General features: G+C 47.6%; 2 protein-coding genes across 10 annotated transcripts in view; one reads left to right on the top strand and one right to left on the bottom strand.

Annotated features, from left to right (window-relative positions):
• The window catches only part of LOC104928558 (uncharacterized), a 30,738-nt gene that overhangs the window by 6,963 nt on the left and 8,977 nt on the right, over positions 1-14,798 (top strand). For 4 of the 9 annotated variants that reach the window (XM_027291384.1, XM_027291385.1, XM_027291380.1 and 1 more), the window contains 8 exons: positions 71-334; positions 436-690; positions 779-1,027; positions 1,132-1,389; positions 1,761-2,063; positions 2,165-2,434; positions 2,606-2,689; positions 2,791-3,472. In XM_027291384.1, coding sequence (XP_027147185.1) covers positions 71-334; positions 436-690; positions 779-1,027; positions 1,132-1,389; positions 1,761-2,063; positions 2,165-2,434; positions 2,606-2,689; positions 2,791-2,857 — 1,750 coding nt within the window. In that variant the 3' untranslated portion in view covers positions 2,858-3,472. Of the gene's footprint in view, positions 1-70; positions 335-435; positions 691-778; positions 1,028-1,131; positions 1,390-1,760; positions 2,064-2,164; positions 2,435-2,605; positions 2,690-2,790; positions 3,478-3,776; positions 3,908-4,001; positions 4,069-4,373; positions 5,157-5,864; positions 6,006-14,798 lie in introns of those variants that run through there. The other 5 variants (XR_003464210.1, XR_003464211.1, XR_003464212.1 and 2 more) reach the window with 5 other exon arrangements.
• The window catches only part of ephx2 (epoxide hydrolase 2, cytoplasmic), a 19,429-nt gene continuing 8,197 nt past the window's right edge, over positions 3,567-14,798 (bottom strand). The window contains exons 6-19 of the mRNA XM_027291426.1: positions 7,013-7,084; positions 6,786-6,881; positions 6,624-6,702; positions 6,443-6,477; positions 6,202-6,228; positions 5,852-5,937; positions 5,647-5,758; positions 5,252-5,326; positions 5,100-5,142; positions 4,864-4,966; positions 4,539-4,608; positions 3,998-4,078; positions 3,753-3,917; positions 3,567-3,695 (exon numbers count right to left, since the gene is read on the bottom strand). Of these exons, the coding sequence (XP_027147227.1) occupies positions 3,771-3,917; positions 3,998-4,078; positions 4,539-4,608; positions 4,864-4,966; positions 5,100-5,142; positions 5,252-5,326; positions 5,647-5,758; positions 5,852-5,937; positions 6,202-6,228; positions 6,443-6,477; positions 6,624-6,702; positions 6,786-6,881; positions 7,013-7,084 (1,026 nt within the window). The 3' untranslated portion in view covers positions 3,567-3,695; positions 3,753-3,770. The remainder of the gene's footprint in view (positions 3,696-3,752; positions 3,918-3,997; positions 4,079-4,538; positions 4,609-4,863; positions 4,967-5,099; positions 5,143-5,251; positions 5,327-5,646; positions 5,759-5,851; positions 5,938-6,201; positions 6,229-6,442; positions 6,478-6,623; positions 6,703-6,785; positions 6,882-7,012; positions 7,085-14,798) is intronic.

The following is a 14,798-nucleotide window of genomic DNA, read 5'->3' on the forward strand; positions in this document are numbered from 1 at the left end:
CATGAGATGCTCTGTAATGCAGTTTGTCTTGTACCTGTTTTCACTCTTCATCCATCATAATGTGTTTTAGCTGTGATGAAGACTTCTTCCAGACTGTGTGTACCTGCATCTCTGTGAGATCCAGAGAGGAGGCCGAGCAGCTGTCGTCTCTGCTGAAGCTCCTGGGGTTCACCCTGCTGCTGACAGGACAGTTAAGCAGGAAAACCTGCAGGTCTGCGGGGGCGGTTCTGAGACTTTGTGGCTCTGATGTGGATCTCACCCTGACACCCAGAAAGATGTCTGTCCGAGGAGCCTCCCTCCTGTTTAGACGTACAACACAACTCCACAGTCTGAGGTTCACACTTCTGTCATTACTTCTGTTCTCACAGCATCTTGTCTAGTTTGAAGTGAACATCATTTTTGTCCGACTGCTTCCTCTGTTTCTTGGATTTTCAGGCTGTCCGCTGACATGGCCTTGCTGCTGTTTCGATGGGTAAGACGAGGGAGAGTGGCCTGTTCGTTAGCTATTGAAGAGCTTTCTCTTGGCCCTCAGACAGTCCGAGCATCAGAAAGAGGATTGTCAAAGGTTGTCAGTAGTTTGGCATCCCTGCTGAGGTGCTGGACTGTCAGACAGTTAGACCTGACTGAGTTCTGCGTCTCTGCTCAGAGTCTCATTCCACTGCTGCTTCATGACGGCCCTCTAACAATCAAGTAAGTTTTTCTTAAACTTCACAAACACAAAATCCAAAATGTATTCATCGTTTACATTTCTAAGATATATCCATGTTTTTATCTGCAGACTGAGTGAGATCACCTTCCAGGAGCTACTCTCCCTCCTTTATGAAGTCCAGGATGAGGTCTTGACCCGGTCCTTCTTGAGTAAAGTTGGTGGAGATCTGAGCTCCTGCTGTCTGAACTGGGAGCTTCTTCACTATCTGCTGCAGCAGTCTCCAGCTCAGACCATCACTGTGAACCTGAGGAAGAACCGCTTCTTACAGGAGAACATCACACGTCTGCGTCCCTTTCTGGACAGGATTGTATTTAAAAGGTTCAACAGATGCACACATCCAGTTATCATATTTGTTTCTGTGTTGTGACTGATGTTTTGCAGCCTGTTGTTAATTGTCCTGGTGAATACACTTTATGTTTCAGACTCTGCCCCAGCTTTGTGTTGGCTGTCATCAGAGAGATCTATAAAGCTCGTGACAGTCTCATTATACCCGGTTTACTGAGGTCACTGGATCATGTGATCAGCCTGACCTGCAGAGAGATGGACTCTGAGGACTGTGCTGCTCTGATCTTCACTCTCAAACACAGTGACAGAGTCAGACTGAACCTCCTGTGGACCTCCATACCAGCAGGGGAAACAGAGTCCATCCTCTTCACACTGGACAAAGTTTCTCAGCTCAGGTCAGACATTAGTGCTCGTCTCTCAGTGCTGTGCCTGTGTCAGTCCTCTCCAGCACACAGGATGTGCAGCACCTCTCCAATAATAACTAACAGCTGAGATCAGACATGTTGGAAACAAACCGACTTTATTTTGGCTTCAGAAATGATCCTGTAAACTGTACGTGCATAACTCCAACAAGTCTGAAGCAGGAAGTGTGTTTACAAAATGTCTTTGTTTGTTTCCAACCTCTCTGACCGTCAGACTGCTTGACCAATGAAATCCTTTAATGGATTTATTTGGGATGTTTGTGAATCTACTCATCATATCTGTAACTGATCTTTGGAACTATGTGTTTATATTCTTCATTTATTATTTTATCTTTTCCTCCCAGTGTTGACAGGAACCTGCTGCTGAGGTTCGTCCACTGCTGTGCTGCCTCTGAGGTCCAGCAGGGGGCAGCTGTCGACCTGCTCAGGGCCGTGCAGCACAGACTGGACCTGTCCTGCTCGTCCCATGTGGAGCTGTCACAGGAGGGTCAGAGTGAGACTCTCAGTCTGACTGCTGAGGACTGCAGGGCCGTCTCCACCATCCTGAGACGCAGCAGCAGGAAAACACAGCTGGACCTGCAGGACTGTGAGGTGGAGGACAGCGGGCTGGACCTGCTGCTTCCTGTCCTAGACGGAGTCCGCCTCAGGTTAGAGAGACCACAAAGTGACACACACCAGAGAAGAAGCTGGTTTTCATCCATGTTCATGCTTCGTAACAATCTGTGTGTGCTCTGATTCTCCTGTTTAGAGCCGGTAAAGCTGTCCTCCTCCAGCTGGTGTCCCTGGTTCCTGTGAGCAGTGAGAGGGACACAGTGAGACGGGCAGTGTCCCTGTGTAGAGCCCTGGGTGGAGAGCTGGACCTCAGTCACACCACACTGGATCAGAGGACCTGTGCAGGTTTGGCCCAGATGCTGGACTTCTCTGAAGTGCTGACAGAGCTGGACCTGAGTCACTGTGAGCTCACTGACCAGCTGCTGCTCACGCTCATCACACATCTGCACAAAGTCCAAGTCCTGGAGTGAGTGTCAAACCTCAACATGCAAGAGTTCATGTCTCAGCTCAGCTAATGTATTTGATGCACTGTCTGCTCTCGTCTAGGTGGAGTTTAATGAGCTGAGAGGACACACATCTAAAGAAATATTAATATCACTGTCATGAATGAACCTGTATGTCACTTTTTGTGTTACAGTCTGAGTCACAATAAGATCACTGATGCTTCAGCTGACATGCTACTCCAACTGGTCTCCATCAACCCGTCCATCCACACTGTGCGGTGAGCAGCATTCATTCACAGGACAGAGAAATCATTCATCATCTTAGATGAGTTCATTAATACCGTGACACGTTTGCTCGCTCTGTTTGGTCTTTTTCTAGACTCTTCAACAACAACATCGTGGACAGGAAACCCTTTGAAAGAGACCGGCAGTTTGAAATCTGGTGAACCAGACGTCAGTGTGGAGATGTGCTGAGCAGAGATCAACTGATGTTTAATGATCATTACATGGAAATATTACTGCAGTACTAATACTGTTAACGATACTGTAATACAACATGGTGACATCAGGTTAGTGGATCAGGACTTCAGACTGGAGATTCTTCTTTTATGGTGCTCGTATTTATGATTAACACTGTTTTTAAACATCACATTGTTCTGTTGGGATCATGATTAAATTAGTTTTATTCAGGCAAATGACTTTTTATATCAGCATTATGAGAAGGCCTGGTTTATCTTTCTGTATCGTGTCATAACTGTGTTTGTATTTTGTGATCACTGTGTTATCAGATGTTTGGTTCAATGCCAAAAAGAACGACTGGCTCATGATATCTTAAAGTAATGATTTAGTAAAGGTACTCAGGAGACAAACGTGTTCCATACATGTTGAGAAAACATTAAATTACCTCAGGAAAATGATAAATATTCTGTAGTTTTTACTTAAAGACGTGTCCAGGGTGAGCCTGCAGGCTCCAGCAGAGTTCATGTCTCTGTGTTCTCTCGTCTCTTTATCTGATTCATGTTCTGAGCTTTTCCTCATTAAAATACATCATTTCCTGTAAACTGCAGTGGGAATCACAATCGTGACTTTTGGTTGCTTCTTTGTATTTAAGTAATTTTAACATGAAAGTTTAGAAAAAAGTACAAGAGTATAAAATATTTGAAGTGATCGACTTTTATTCTGATTTCTTCTCAGCTGTTTCAGTTCATGACACAAGATGAACTTTTTATTTTGCTCTAATCCAAACAAAGTTTCATTTTATCCTTCCTCCCTGACACCCTTCTTCCCTCCTTTCCTTTCTTCCCTCCTTTCCTTTCTCCCCTCCTCCCTCATTGCCTTCACCCCTCTCTCCTCCCTCCCTCACAGTTTGGGGGTCACGGTAACACCTCCAGTCTTCTCGTGTGTTTCTTGAAGCCATGATATCAGGATGCTGTTAGTCTCAGCTGGTCTTTCCATCTGCGTCCAGTGTCCACAGTCCTCGATGTGTCCTCTGCTCAGGTTCAGGATCTGTGATCAATAAACACAGACATCAGATTCATTTCCAATGATTGATCGTCATGCTGCTTCTCTTTCCTCAATTTTCTCACCAAGTCCTCCATTCCCTTGGAGAAGGCCGGCAGCAGGACCTGGTCTTTACCTGCTGTCACCATCAGAGCAGGTATCAGCAGCTAACACACACACACACACACACACACACACACAGAATGATAGACGTTTCAGTCTTCCATTAGAAACATCAGTGAGGCACACCACCACGCCCTGTTGCCACAAACTAGAGCACACCAAGTGTGGATTAATCCGCCCCTGAAAATGCATATATCCAGTTTGTCTGATAAAACTAGTGAACAGCTGTTTTAGACAGACTTACATGTTGGTTTTGATCTTTTCTTGTTGATAATGAGAAAATAAAGACACCAGACTTTAGCCTGAAAAAGGCTGAGTTGATGGTTTTTGTACTTTTAGGTTGAAATCACGACTGCGTGGGAAACTCCTCATCCTGCAGCTGCTGCAGGAGCACAGGACATTCTGACAGATGAAACAGCAACCCCATGATGTAGTTCATGTGATTCTGATGTTTTAGTGACTCTCTAACTTCTTTTGTTTCTGATGCTGCCGTCTGTAACAAACCTTTCCAGTGGGACGAGAACACATCCACTTCCAGTTCGCCTCCCTGTTCCGATACCAGTTCAACGGCCTCCTGTGACACGAAACACAAGACGATTATTGACCCACTGCACTGTGAGCTCATATTTATTCATGAAGTTATCAAACGCTGCTTCACATTCTCCACCCTGAGTATGTTTAAGTCCATGTAGGCACCATCAGTTTAAACCAGAGCTGCAGATGAAGATTATTTTTCTTTGGTGACCTCATGCATCGATTGTTTGCAACATGTCTTCAGGAGGCTCTTTGTCACTGAATGACTTCTGCTTGATCTGTTCAGTGTGCAGACCTGAAGCCTCGCTCTTTGTACTGGCTGACGTAGTACTGCAGCTCGGCCTCCGTCAGCATGGAGCTCCGGGGAATCTGCTCCGGCAGACCCACAAACAGACCTCCTGTAACACGACACAAGCAACACATGACAGCACTTACTGGTGTTTTTCATGAGCTCTTCAAAATGTCTGCAGGAACTTTAACAAATGGTTTTTAGCAGGAAGTCTCCAGTCAGACTTCAGGGTGCAGTCTCACCTCGAGCACAGACTCCTGCAGTGCTGATCGGAGGACGCGTCGCCTGACAAGACAGAAGTATTGATGCAAAGCTGATTTTTCTACCTGTACAGACTTGATGTTGTCTCTGTGTGTGTGTGTGTGTGTGTGTGTGTGTGTGTGTGTGTCCTCACTGCTTCATCACTGCTGAAAAAGAAAATCTTGAATGTTCTCTCCAGGTCTTTCTCCAGTTCGGCCTCTGCTACACCCTGCAACACACACACCCACACACACACACGTTCTTGTCATATGCACAGAAACATGTTAACATCATATAAAGTAGAGAGGACGTGTTTGTTTGTGAACTTTAAAGGTCTGGGTTGGTGAACTGCCTTTCTCCCAGTCTTTATGCATCGGCAGGTTTTATTGGTGTATGAGGATTGTTTCAAAGTGATGACAGACTCATATGAAGAACATGCTGGCATGTATATGTGGCTCTTTGTGTCCGTGAAGCAGCCTGTCTCTGAGAAGAGGACAGGCTGTTTATCAGAGCTGTGGTCAGTTGGTAGCATGCTGCAGACACACTTACAGGTTTCTGGAAGTAGAGCTGGTAGTCAAATATGGGAACAGACTTGAGTTTCTCTGCAGGAGTGACAGAAGGATCGACGGGGAACAGAGGAGTGTTCAGAGACGCCACAGCCCTTCACACACAGGAAAACACATTTTACTCCAGGCTAAAGTATCTGGGAGGTGTCACTGAATCTGTGTGTGTGTGTGTGTGTGTGTGTGTTCACCTGACTCTCTCAGGGTAATACTGAGCCATGACCCACACCAACATGCCGCCCCAGTCATGACCCACCAGGGTGACCTGTGGTATCGACTGGAAAAGGAACAGAGAGAAGAAATCATGCACCAGAGACCGCTGCAAAATCACAAGACGTATCTGAGGTACGAGAAAAAGGTTTACACAAAAATACAACCACACACACGCGGTGGGCTTATATATGCATGCAAATGTGCAGAGATGGTGGAGTGAGAGCAGCGAGGCATCCCAGGTCCACACCCCATACTGTGGTCTGTGATGGACCTGAACCGGCCTCAGTCCCTCTGGACCTGAGAGTGTGTGTGATGTGTTGTCACTCACCATTTTGTCCATAAAAGTGATTAAATCCTGGGAAGAAAAGAAGTAATATTCTGTGTAATCATGATTAAATAAGACATGACAACTGTGACAACTGTCCTTTAAATGAGCTGCCGGTGTAATCACCCACTGACAGATCAGTTAAAGTAGTATCGTAAAAATGTCTTTTTGTAAAAGCTTGAAACGCTGACGCCACACGCGTGTGTTTAAAAATGATTCCATGAGTGTGTTGGTGAGTTTGTACCTTGCAAAGCTGCTCCTGAGAATATTCCTGTATGTCTGTCAGTGAGCAAACGACATGAATCAAAGCTCTCCACAACACGCGAGGAAAAACAAGAGGTGACATGAAAAACATTTTAAATGATTCAAAGGAGGCTGTGGCACTTTAAATTCATACTATTTGTGTCTATGACCTTGACACACACCTGGGGGCGCTGTGGACTCTCCATAGCCCTTCATGTCCAGAGCCAACACCCTGAACCCAGCTGCTGCCACAGCTGGAATCTAGCAGACAGAGACGAGGACGTTCAGACACAAACACACCAGAAACTGAGGATGGGATGAGACACGCACACACCGGGACACACCTGATACCTCCAGGAGTACCAGCTCTCAGGGAAGCCGTGACACAGCAGAACTGGTGGACCTGAGCCCATCTCAACATAATGAGTCGTCACACCAGGCTAACACACACACACACACACACACACACACACACACACACACACACACACACACACACACACAGGAATCATCATTATGTCACATTATGTCAGCTGTCTTCTGAACAGATTGCAGGATTGTGTGTTTTTACCCTGATGGTGACGTATCCATGAGACACCTCATCAGGGCTGCAGGCTGGTGGAGGACTCTGTGTGCCAACAGCCTGAAACACACACACAAATCCGTCTATCAGTGTCCTGTACTCCCCCCTCCTCGCCTATCCTCCTAGTACACCCGCAAAAGCTTGACTCATCAGAGACTTCCTTCTGCAGGTGCTCAGGACTCAGAGTTTAACAAGTTACATCAACATGATTCCTATAAACTAAAAGTTTCTGTAGGGAAAACGCTTACATAATGTCTGCTTTAAAATGAACAAAGACAAATATAACTTTTAGTTTCTATAGGTGAGAAGCCAGAGAGCAATTATCATCAGACTCATGCAGTAACTAACCCAGCACGGGCAAGCGCGGTCATTAGAGAACATTTACACTGCAAATGGACCATTTTCGTCAGGCCTGGTCGATGTTTACCATGCACAAAAAGGACGTTGCAGGTACTCCAGGGTAATAGGCACTACCCTGTCGAAAAAGCACAAGCTGCATGATGGTTTAACCTCCGAGATCCAGAGAGATCAAGAGAGCCTTGACTTGAAGATTTGAGCATAACTGCTGAAGCTTGAACGGGCTCTAATTAAGAACATAAGGCGTCATGAGCAGAGACATGGCTCAGTCATTTCCTAAAATAGCTGCTTCAATGGAGTGTTTTTAATCAGACAATCTGGAGCAAGAGTGACATTTGCACATTTTCATTTTATATGTCTGTTTTAGAATGTGCATAGTGTTCTAACATGCTGCATTTGTGTTTATTCAGGTTTTTTCATTGACTATAGCCAAAATTTGTATGTATAGACTGTGGTGTTTGTGGTAAGAGTAATACATAAAGAGTGATGAGCATTTCTTAATAATCCAATAGAAGATGTGAATCAAAGGCGTCCATCAGCTGACACTACGAAAGAACAAAAAAAAAATAAGTAATAATAATTGATAAAATAAAAATAAAAAGAAGTGGATAAAAATAAAAAGCAGTCTCGTAAATGTCTAATTCCTGTCAGACTGATTTACTTCTGATTGCCTGATACGGACTATCAGGCTCTGTCCCGCCCTCCAGTGGTCATGGTGTGAAACTGCACATTAAATCAGTAAAAACGAGCGTCACGCCACACATGATAGGATACTGTACTTCCCGGTAATTCTGTCAAATAGAATGACCAAAACTAAAAATATACGAATTAAGTGTAAGAAATGGTCCCTGAAATTCAAATGGCGGTCCAGAAAACATTAGTTGTCGAGCTCCTCGAGCACCTACGGTACGTGAGAGACAGAACGACGGAGCAGCTCGGGCTAACCTGCTAACGAACGAGTAGCCCGCAGATCCTCTTTCTGTCACCTTAGCGTGCACGTCGTAGTCGTCATATAGTGAATCGTCCGACACCTGTGAAGATGACAGTAACCACGAGAAATAATAAACTATGTGAGAGGCTTACGTGGCGAGAACACCGTCACTTTATTTGAAAGTGGATCACCGGAAGTAAATGAATTTTAGCGGTTGACGCTGTTTTTACTAATTCCAATTGGTGCCATTCAACCCCTGTGACCACAGAGGGCAGCACAGCACCTTGATACTTAGATCTCGCCCTCTATGGCACAGACGAGAACTGCAACCTGAGTGTTAAACTGGCATTAATGCAGACATGTTAGAATACTATCAACTTCCTGTCCACATTCAAAATAAAAAGGTTTTCCGGGAAATCAAACTCAAAGCAATGCGACGTGACTGAAGAAAGCCCTGGAAAATCATCATTGTCAGTCCAGAAACATCGAGCTCCTCCACTACATAGACGACGTATAGCCTTTGCTATCACGTTGCCTTACTAACAGCTCGGACGAGCAGCGACAGATTTCCTCCACCTCCGTCGTTACTTGCGTGTAGTCCCGTGTCGTCTCTTGATGTTTACCGTCGACACTCGTAACAATGACAACGAAAGAATTATCAATGATGTGAGATTGATTTATGTCGCATCACGCCGCAACTTTATTTGAAAGTGTTTCACCGGAAGCACGATAGTTAGCGGTGACGCTGTTTTTACTGTGTTGTTGGCAGTTCGCTGTTGTGGCCCACAGGGGGGCAGCACAGCGCCACAGTCGAAGATAGTAATAACTGGCGTGGATCTGATGCTGGCTTGCACCCAGCAAACAAAAGCAGGAAGATTTCACTGGCAACAACAGACTGGTGGAAGAGCTCCAACATCTCGCTGCACCGTTGAAGGGATCTCAGCTTCCTCAGGAAGTAGAGTCCTGCTCATCCCCTTCTTGTACCAGCCGTGGTGTTAATTCAAGTTCAATGCGGCTGCTGTTGTCGATCACCATTCTCCGAGGTATTTGTAGTCACTCCACTCCTCCACCAACTCCCCTCTGAGCCTTAGGGCTGTGAAGGCGGCTTCTTCCTCCTGAAGTGATCACCATCTCTCGAAAAGGGGGGGGGGGGGGGGGGGGGGGGGAGGGGGGGGGGGGGTGGGGGTCTGGTGTGATGGGATTCAGGGGCAACCACAAAATGGGAGGGAAAGGGGGAAGGAGGGGGGGGAAGACAGGGAAAAAAAGAAAGGGGGAGGGAGGAAAAGAAGAGAAGGGGAAAGGGGGAAAGGGGGGGGGGAAAAAGATAAGAGAAGAAGGGGGGAGAGGATGGGAGAAGGGTGGTGGGGAAGGGATAAAGGGGGGAGGGAAGAAAAAAAAAAAAGGGAGAAGAAAGAAGGGGAAAGTGAAAGAGGGGGGGGAGAATGGGGAAGGGGGACGAGAATAAGGGAAGGGGGAGAGGAGGGAGGGGAAAAAAGGGGATGGAAAAGGGGGGAAAAAAAAAATGGGGGGAGAACAGGGGAGTAAAGGAAGAAGGGGAAGAGGGAGAAAAAAGGGGGAGGAAGGGAAAAAAAGAAAAAGAAAAGGGGGAGGAGGGAAGGAAGAAGAGGGAAAAAAAACGAAAGGCAGGAAGGCAGGGGGGAACAGGGCGGGGCCGTAGTGGGGGTGGGCGGGAGGGGCGGGGTCGCACGGTGGGCCGATGGGGGGACGCCCGCGGCCCTCAGGACAGCTGAAAGGGGAAAGGGGGACGGTGAAGGGGGCCGTGGGACGGGGGGACGAGGAGGCCACGGCGAGGAGAGGGTGAGGTACAAGGGGGGAACCGGCCGCGCACCCAAAGGCAGCTGCAGAACGGGGAGAAAGAGATGTTAGGGCCGGCCAGAGGATGGTACCCAGGAGGACGGCATGGGAAGCAGACGGCGGGGGGTCAGGGGACGGAACGGAACAGGGGGAGAACCGACAGAAGGAGCGGGTAGAAGATGGAACAAAAAAGGAATTCTGTGAAGGAGTGGGTGGGGAAAACGAGCAGAGGGAGACAGGGGAAAGGAGAGGGAGCAGGCGGGGGAAGGACGGCGTGGGAAGGAACAGGAGGTGAAGATGGGGATCAACATCAGGCAGTGGAACGTAGGCCTAAAAACGCGGGGAGGGCGGGTATCTGACTCCCAGAAAGGGGGAAAGAAAGGAAGACCTTTCAGGCTTAGATATCTTTTAGATCAATCATCTTTAAAATTTTATTATGGTCCCTGGTATCGGACACATGTCGGGAGGGCACCCTCTTGGTGAAAAGAAAGTGGTGGACAAAGGCGGAGGGGGAAGGTAGGGATGACTTTGGATAAACTGGAAGAAAGTAAGAAAAAAAGAGAAAAGCGCATAGGGGAATAGGGGGGGAAAAGTGATTGGGGGAAAAGGGGGTGAGGTAGGTGAAGGAGGGGAGGGGGGTGCGGGCGGGGGGAGGGGATGTTGTCGGGCTGCTACCGCGGAGGGAGATTGGACGGGGGCCTGGGGAGGGACATGCACGAGGGAAGAAGGGGGGTGGAGTGGATGAGACGGAGGATGAGGTGGGTAGGGAGGAATGGGAATGAGCCCAGGCAGGAGGTTGGGGAGGGGGACCACCTAGACGCAAGATGGCGGAGATGGACCAAGCCGTCAGGGGCACGGACGTGCCCACCAAAGGCGTGGAGGACTCGCACTCGAAGGTGCCGGGCCGAGAGGCGGGGAGAGGGGTGAGCAGAAAAAGAATACTGTACGCAGGGAGAACGGTAACGGACAAGGAGCGGACACCGGGGAGCTTTGACACAGCTGATACCAGGTAGTGGAGCCGGCACAGTGGCGGAGGCAGGCCCATACGGGCTGCTTAGTCTCATGTCAGAGCCTGGTGCTCGGCCCATCGTCACAAAGATATGCACACATGCTGGGCGGTCGACGGGTGTGGACTGAAGGAACGCGGTGTCTAGCGCCTACTTTTGGTGTGACGTCCATGGGAGAACGATGGGTTCACGGACTTACCTCAGTCTGCAGCATGACGGTAAATAGACGTTACTTGTGCTCTGAGCATTAGTGGCGTAAGTGAACTACGTTAACCAGCAAAGGTAGGGGACACATAGCGGCGGCCACCTAACAGAGGATCAAGGAGGCCTTGAGCCTAAGGGACATGTCCAGGGGGCATATTAGGACCTGGAAAAGTGAGGGGGGGGAAAAGGTGAACACGTTAGAGAAAGCATTGGCCCAAATGACGGCGTGTAATTTCTAACTCCACGAAAAACAAAATTAGTATTTCGGAGGATGCTTCTTCCGGCGAACCATTTGGATGTTGACTGGAAAAACCAATTTGTTAGGTAAGTGGAAATCCAATCGAGAAGCCAGAAATAACAAGCTAAAACAAGGGGTAGATTCCCTCTCGCATGAGGTACAAAAAAGAAGAGAGAAGAAAAATCGCAGACAGACCTGACATACATGGAAGTCAAATGTGCGCGTAGTGGTTGCCATTGGCGGCGGGGTGCAACACATAGGTGGTGCCGCGGTGATACAATGCACTCGACCGTGTCTATAAGGTAACACTCAACACGAGTAGTACGCATTAGTTGGCTTGCGTGTGCCCGCAGTATACCTGCCGTTGGTTGAGCTGTGCATTGGCCGCGCGAAGAGCGACAGGCGCATGTGCACGACATTTGATATTTTTCTTAGAATGACAGCCAGAGCTTATCATCAGACTCTGCAGTAACTAACCCAGCACCAAGCGCTTCATTATATAACACTTACATGAAATGGACATTTTGGTCAGCCTGTCATGTTTATCCTGCACAAACAGGAGTTGCAGTTATCCAGGTAATATGCACTACCCCTGTATAAAAAGCACAAGCTGCATGGAGGGTGAACCTCAGAGATCAGAGATCAACAGAGAGCCTTGACTGAGATTGAGCATTAACTGCTGAAGTGAACGGGCTCTAATTAAGAACATAAAGGCGTCATGAGCAGAGACATGGCTCAGTCATTTCCTAAAATAGCTGCTCACTGGAGTTTTTAATCAGACAATCTGGAGCAAATAGTGCATTTGCACATTTTCATTTTATATGTCTGTTTTAGAATGTGCAGATTTTTCTAACATGCTGACATTTGTGTTTATTCAGGTTTTTTCATTGACTATACGCCAACATTTGTATGTATATACTGTGCTGTTTGTGTAAGAGTATCAATAGAGTGGCATGATCATTTCTGTAATAATCCAATAAAGATGTGAATCAAAGTGTGTGTGATCTTTGTTTGAAGGGATTGTAAAATTCAGCTGATGATCAAAATGTATTGACACTTTTTAATTCAGAAGTGAATCTGGATTCTTTCCCTGACGCATTGAACAATGTTGAGAAACACTCCTGCAGAGGCAGCCAAGTGTCCTGAGTGTGAGCTTGTGGGTAAAGTGGGCGGACCTGCTGTGTGACTTCATTCAGAGGACAAAGTCTCATGCATGACCCGAGCAGCAGCAGCAGCAGCACAGCAAGAGAAGACACACAGTCCTGTTGGAAGACAGACAGAGAGATTTAAACTCCGTTCACTGCAGCTCAGAGGACATGGCTGAGAAGAAAGCCGTCTTGTTGAACTTCTGGGAGTGGCTGTCTCTTCCAGACCTCATGCTGTTTTCCACAAGATGGAGGAGTTACATAATCTGCCAGGGTAAGAAGACTGTTGCAACATCTGAGCACTGTCCGCTCATTTAACTAGAATATGTAGCTGTGGCAGAAGTTTCTGAGTCTTCATTACAAATACAGCTTCAGTTTGTTTGAACGGGGACTCTTTCACACCTGGTGCAAACAACTTTCAACAGGTACACATACTACATGGCCAAAAGTAATAGACACCTGTAGGGATCACTGGAAAATGAGATGCATGCAGAATGGAGAACACTTAACTGTGTTTACCTTCCTCCTCAGTTCATAATGAATAAAACTAAGAAATACAATGCTTTACATTCGAATATTACATCACTTCTTCATGTTCTTGTCATTTGTCTTCTTCAGTGGTTTTCTCTCCAGTGTGGTGTCCCAAAAGGACAGCGCCATGAGCCGGGCGGACAGAGGCGAGATGACGCTGTCTCAGGTGGGTGAAGTCAAGATCATCAACTATTGATTCACGGTTTGACTTCTGATAGTGACTGAATATGGAAACGAAGCCTGGGCTTGGTCTCTGCTGGGGGTGAGTCTGCCTACAGGTGTGAGATTGACCGTCTGCAGACCTGCAGCCAGAAGGTCTGTCTTTACAGTCAGGGCTCTAAAGACACGTGGACTTCAGAAAGAACCCAGCCTCTCTTACCCCATCACACTGTGTGACCCCAATCGACCTGTCTGTCTTTACTGCCTCCTTCAGCCTTTGTTCAACTGTGGTGTGTGTGTGTGGTGTGTGTGTGGTGTGTGTAGATGATCCCAGTGTTCGAGGCCGAGTGTGTGAAGGAGGCCCAGGTCAGGCTGTGACTCTGCCGTCTGATTGGTCGGTCGGTCACCTGCTGGAGGAGCTCAGAGGGGCCATGATGGAAGTCCAACCAGCCGTGCTGAAGGCAGCTGCCAGCCTGCGTCACAGTGGTACATATGCATGCAACATGGTGGACTGATGCCAGCTGAGCCTTTTAATCGTTGACATCATGAACACACAGCTGCTGTAAACCACTGTACATATTCTGCCCCACATGAAGAGAGACAGCAGGTGAACTGACATCTGACCCGTCTCCATCCCATCAGGGTTACTGACAGCTGTGCTGGCCAATCACTGGCTGGATGACAGCGCGTCCGGAGACACTGCAGCCCGCCTTCTCGCTCTGCTGGGCGGCCATTTTGACCTGGTCCTCCAGTCCTGTCGCTCAGGTCACAGGGTCCCCGAGCCCGCCATGTTCAGCTCTGCTCTGCAGCACCTGGGTGTGACGTCACAACAGGTGGAGGACACAGTCAGTACAAAGAGGTGGGTGTCCAAGAGGACGGTGAGTACAGCCGATGTCAGCTGTCTGTTTTATTTCAGGCTCTGTGGCTGGATGCAGATGAGGAAGGTGTGAAGGCAGCAGAAGGAGCAGGGATGAAGGCCATCTTAGTGGAAAACCTCGACGACGCTCTGCACAGACTGGGCAGCTTCATGGAGTTCAGGTGTGGATCAAACAATGTGACCATGTATCCTGGTATGCTGCTCGACTGACGATTAACTCAAGTGACTCCTTCTTCTTCTTCTCTTCTTCTTTTCTTCTTCTTTTCTGTCTTCTTCTTCTTCTCTCTTCTTCTCTCCACCTTCACATTTTTGCTGAACCTCAGAGTCTGAGCTTTCCTTCTCCTGGTTAATATGAAATATTAACAAATGAAGTCTCAATACATAAACACAACTAGCAGCTGCCAGAGGATGAACTGAAATCAAAGGGTTGATCCTCTGCCAGATATCATGCTGTGTGTGTGTGTGGTGTGTGTGTTGTGTGTGTGTGTGTGTGTGTTGTGTGTGTGTGTG

The sequence above is a fragment of the Larimichthys crocea genome, chromosome XIX, assembly GCF_000972845.2.
Source record: "Larimichthys crocea isolate SSNF chromosome XIX, L_crocea_2.0, whole genome shotgun sequence".
Taxonomy (NCBI): Eukaryota; Metazoa; Chordata; class Actinopteri; family Sciaenidae; genus Larimichthys; species Larimichthys crocea.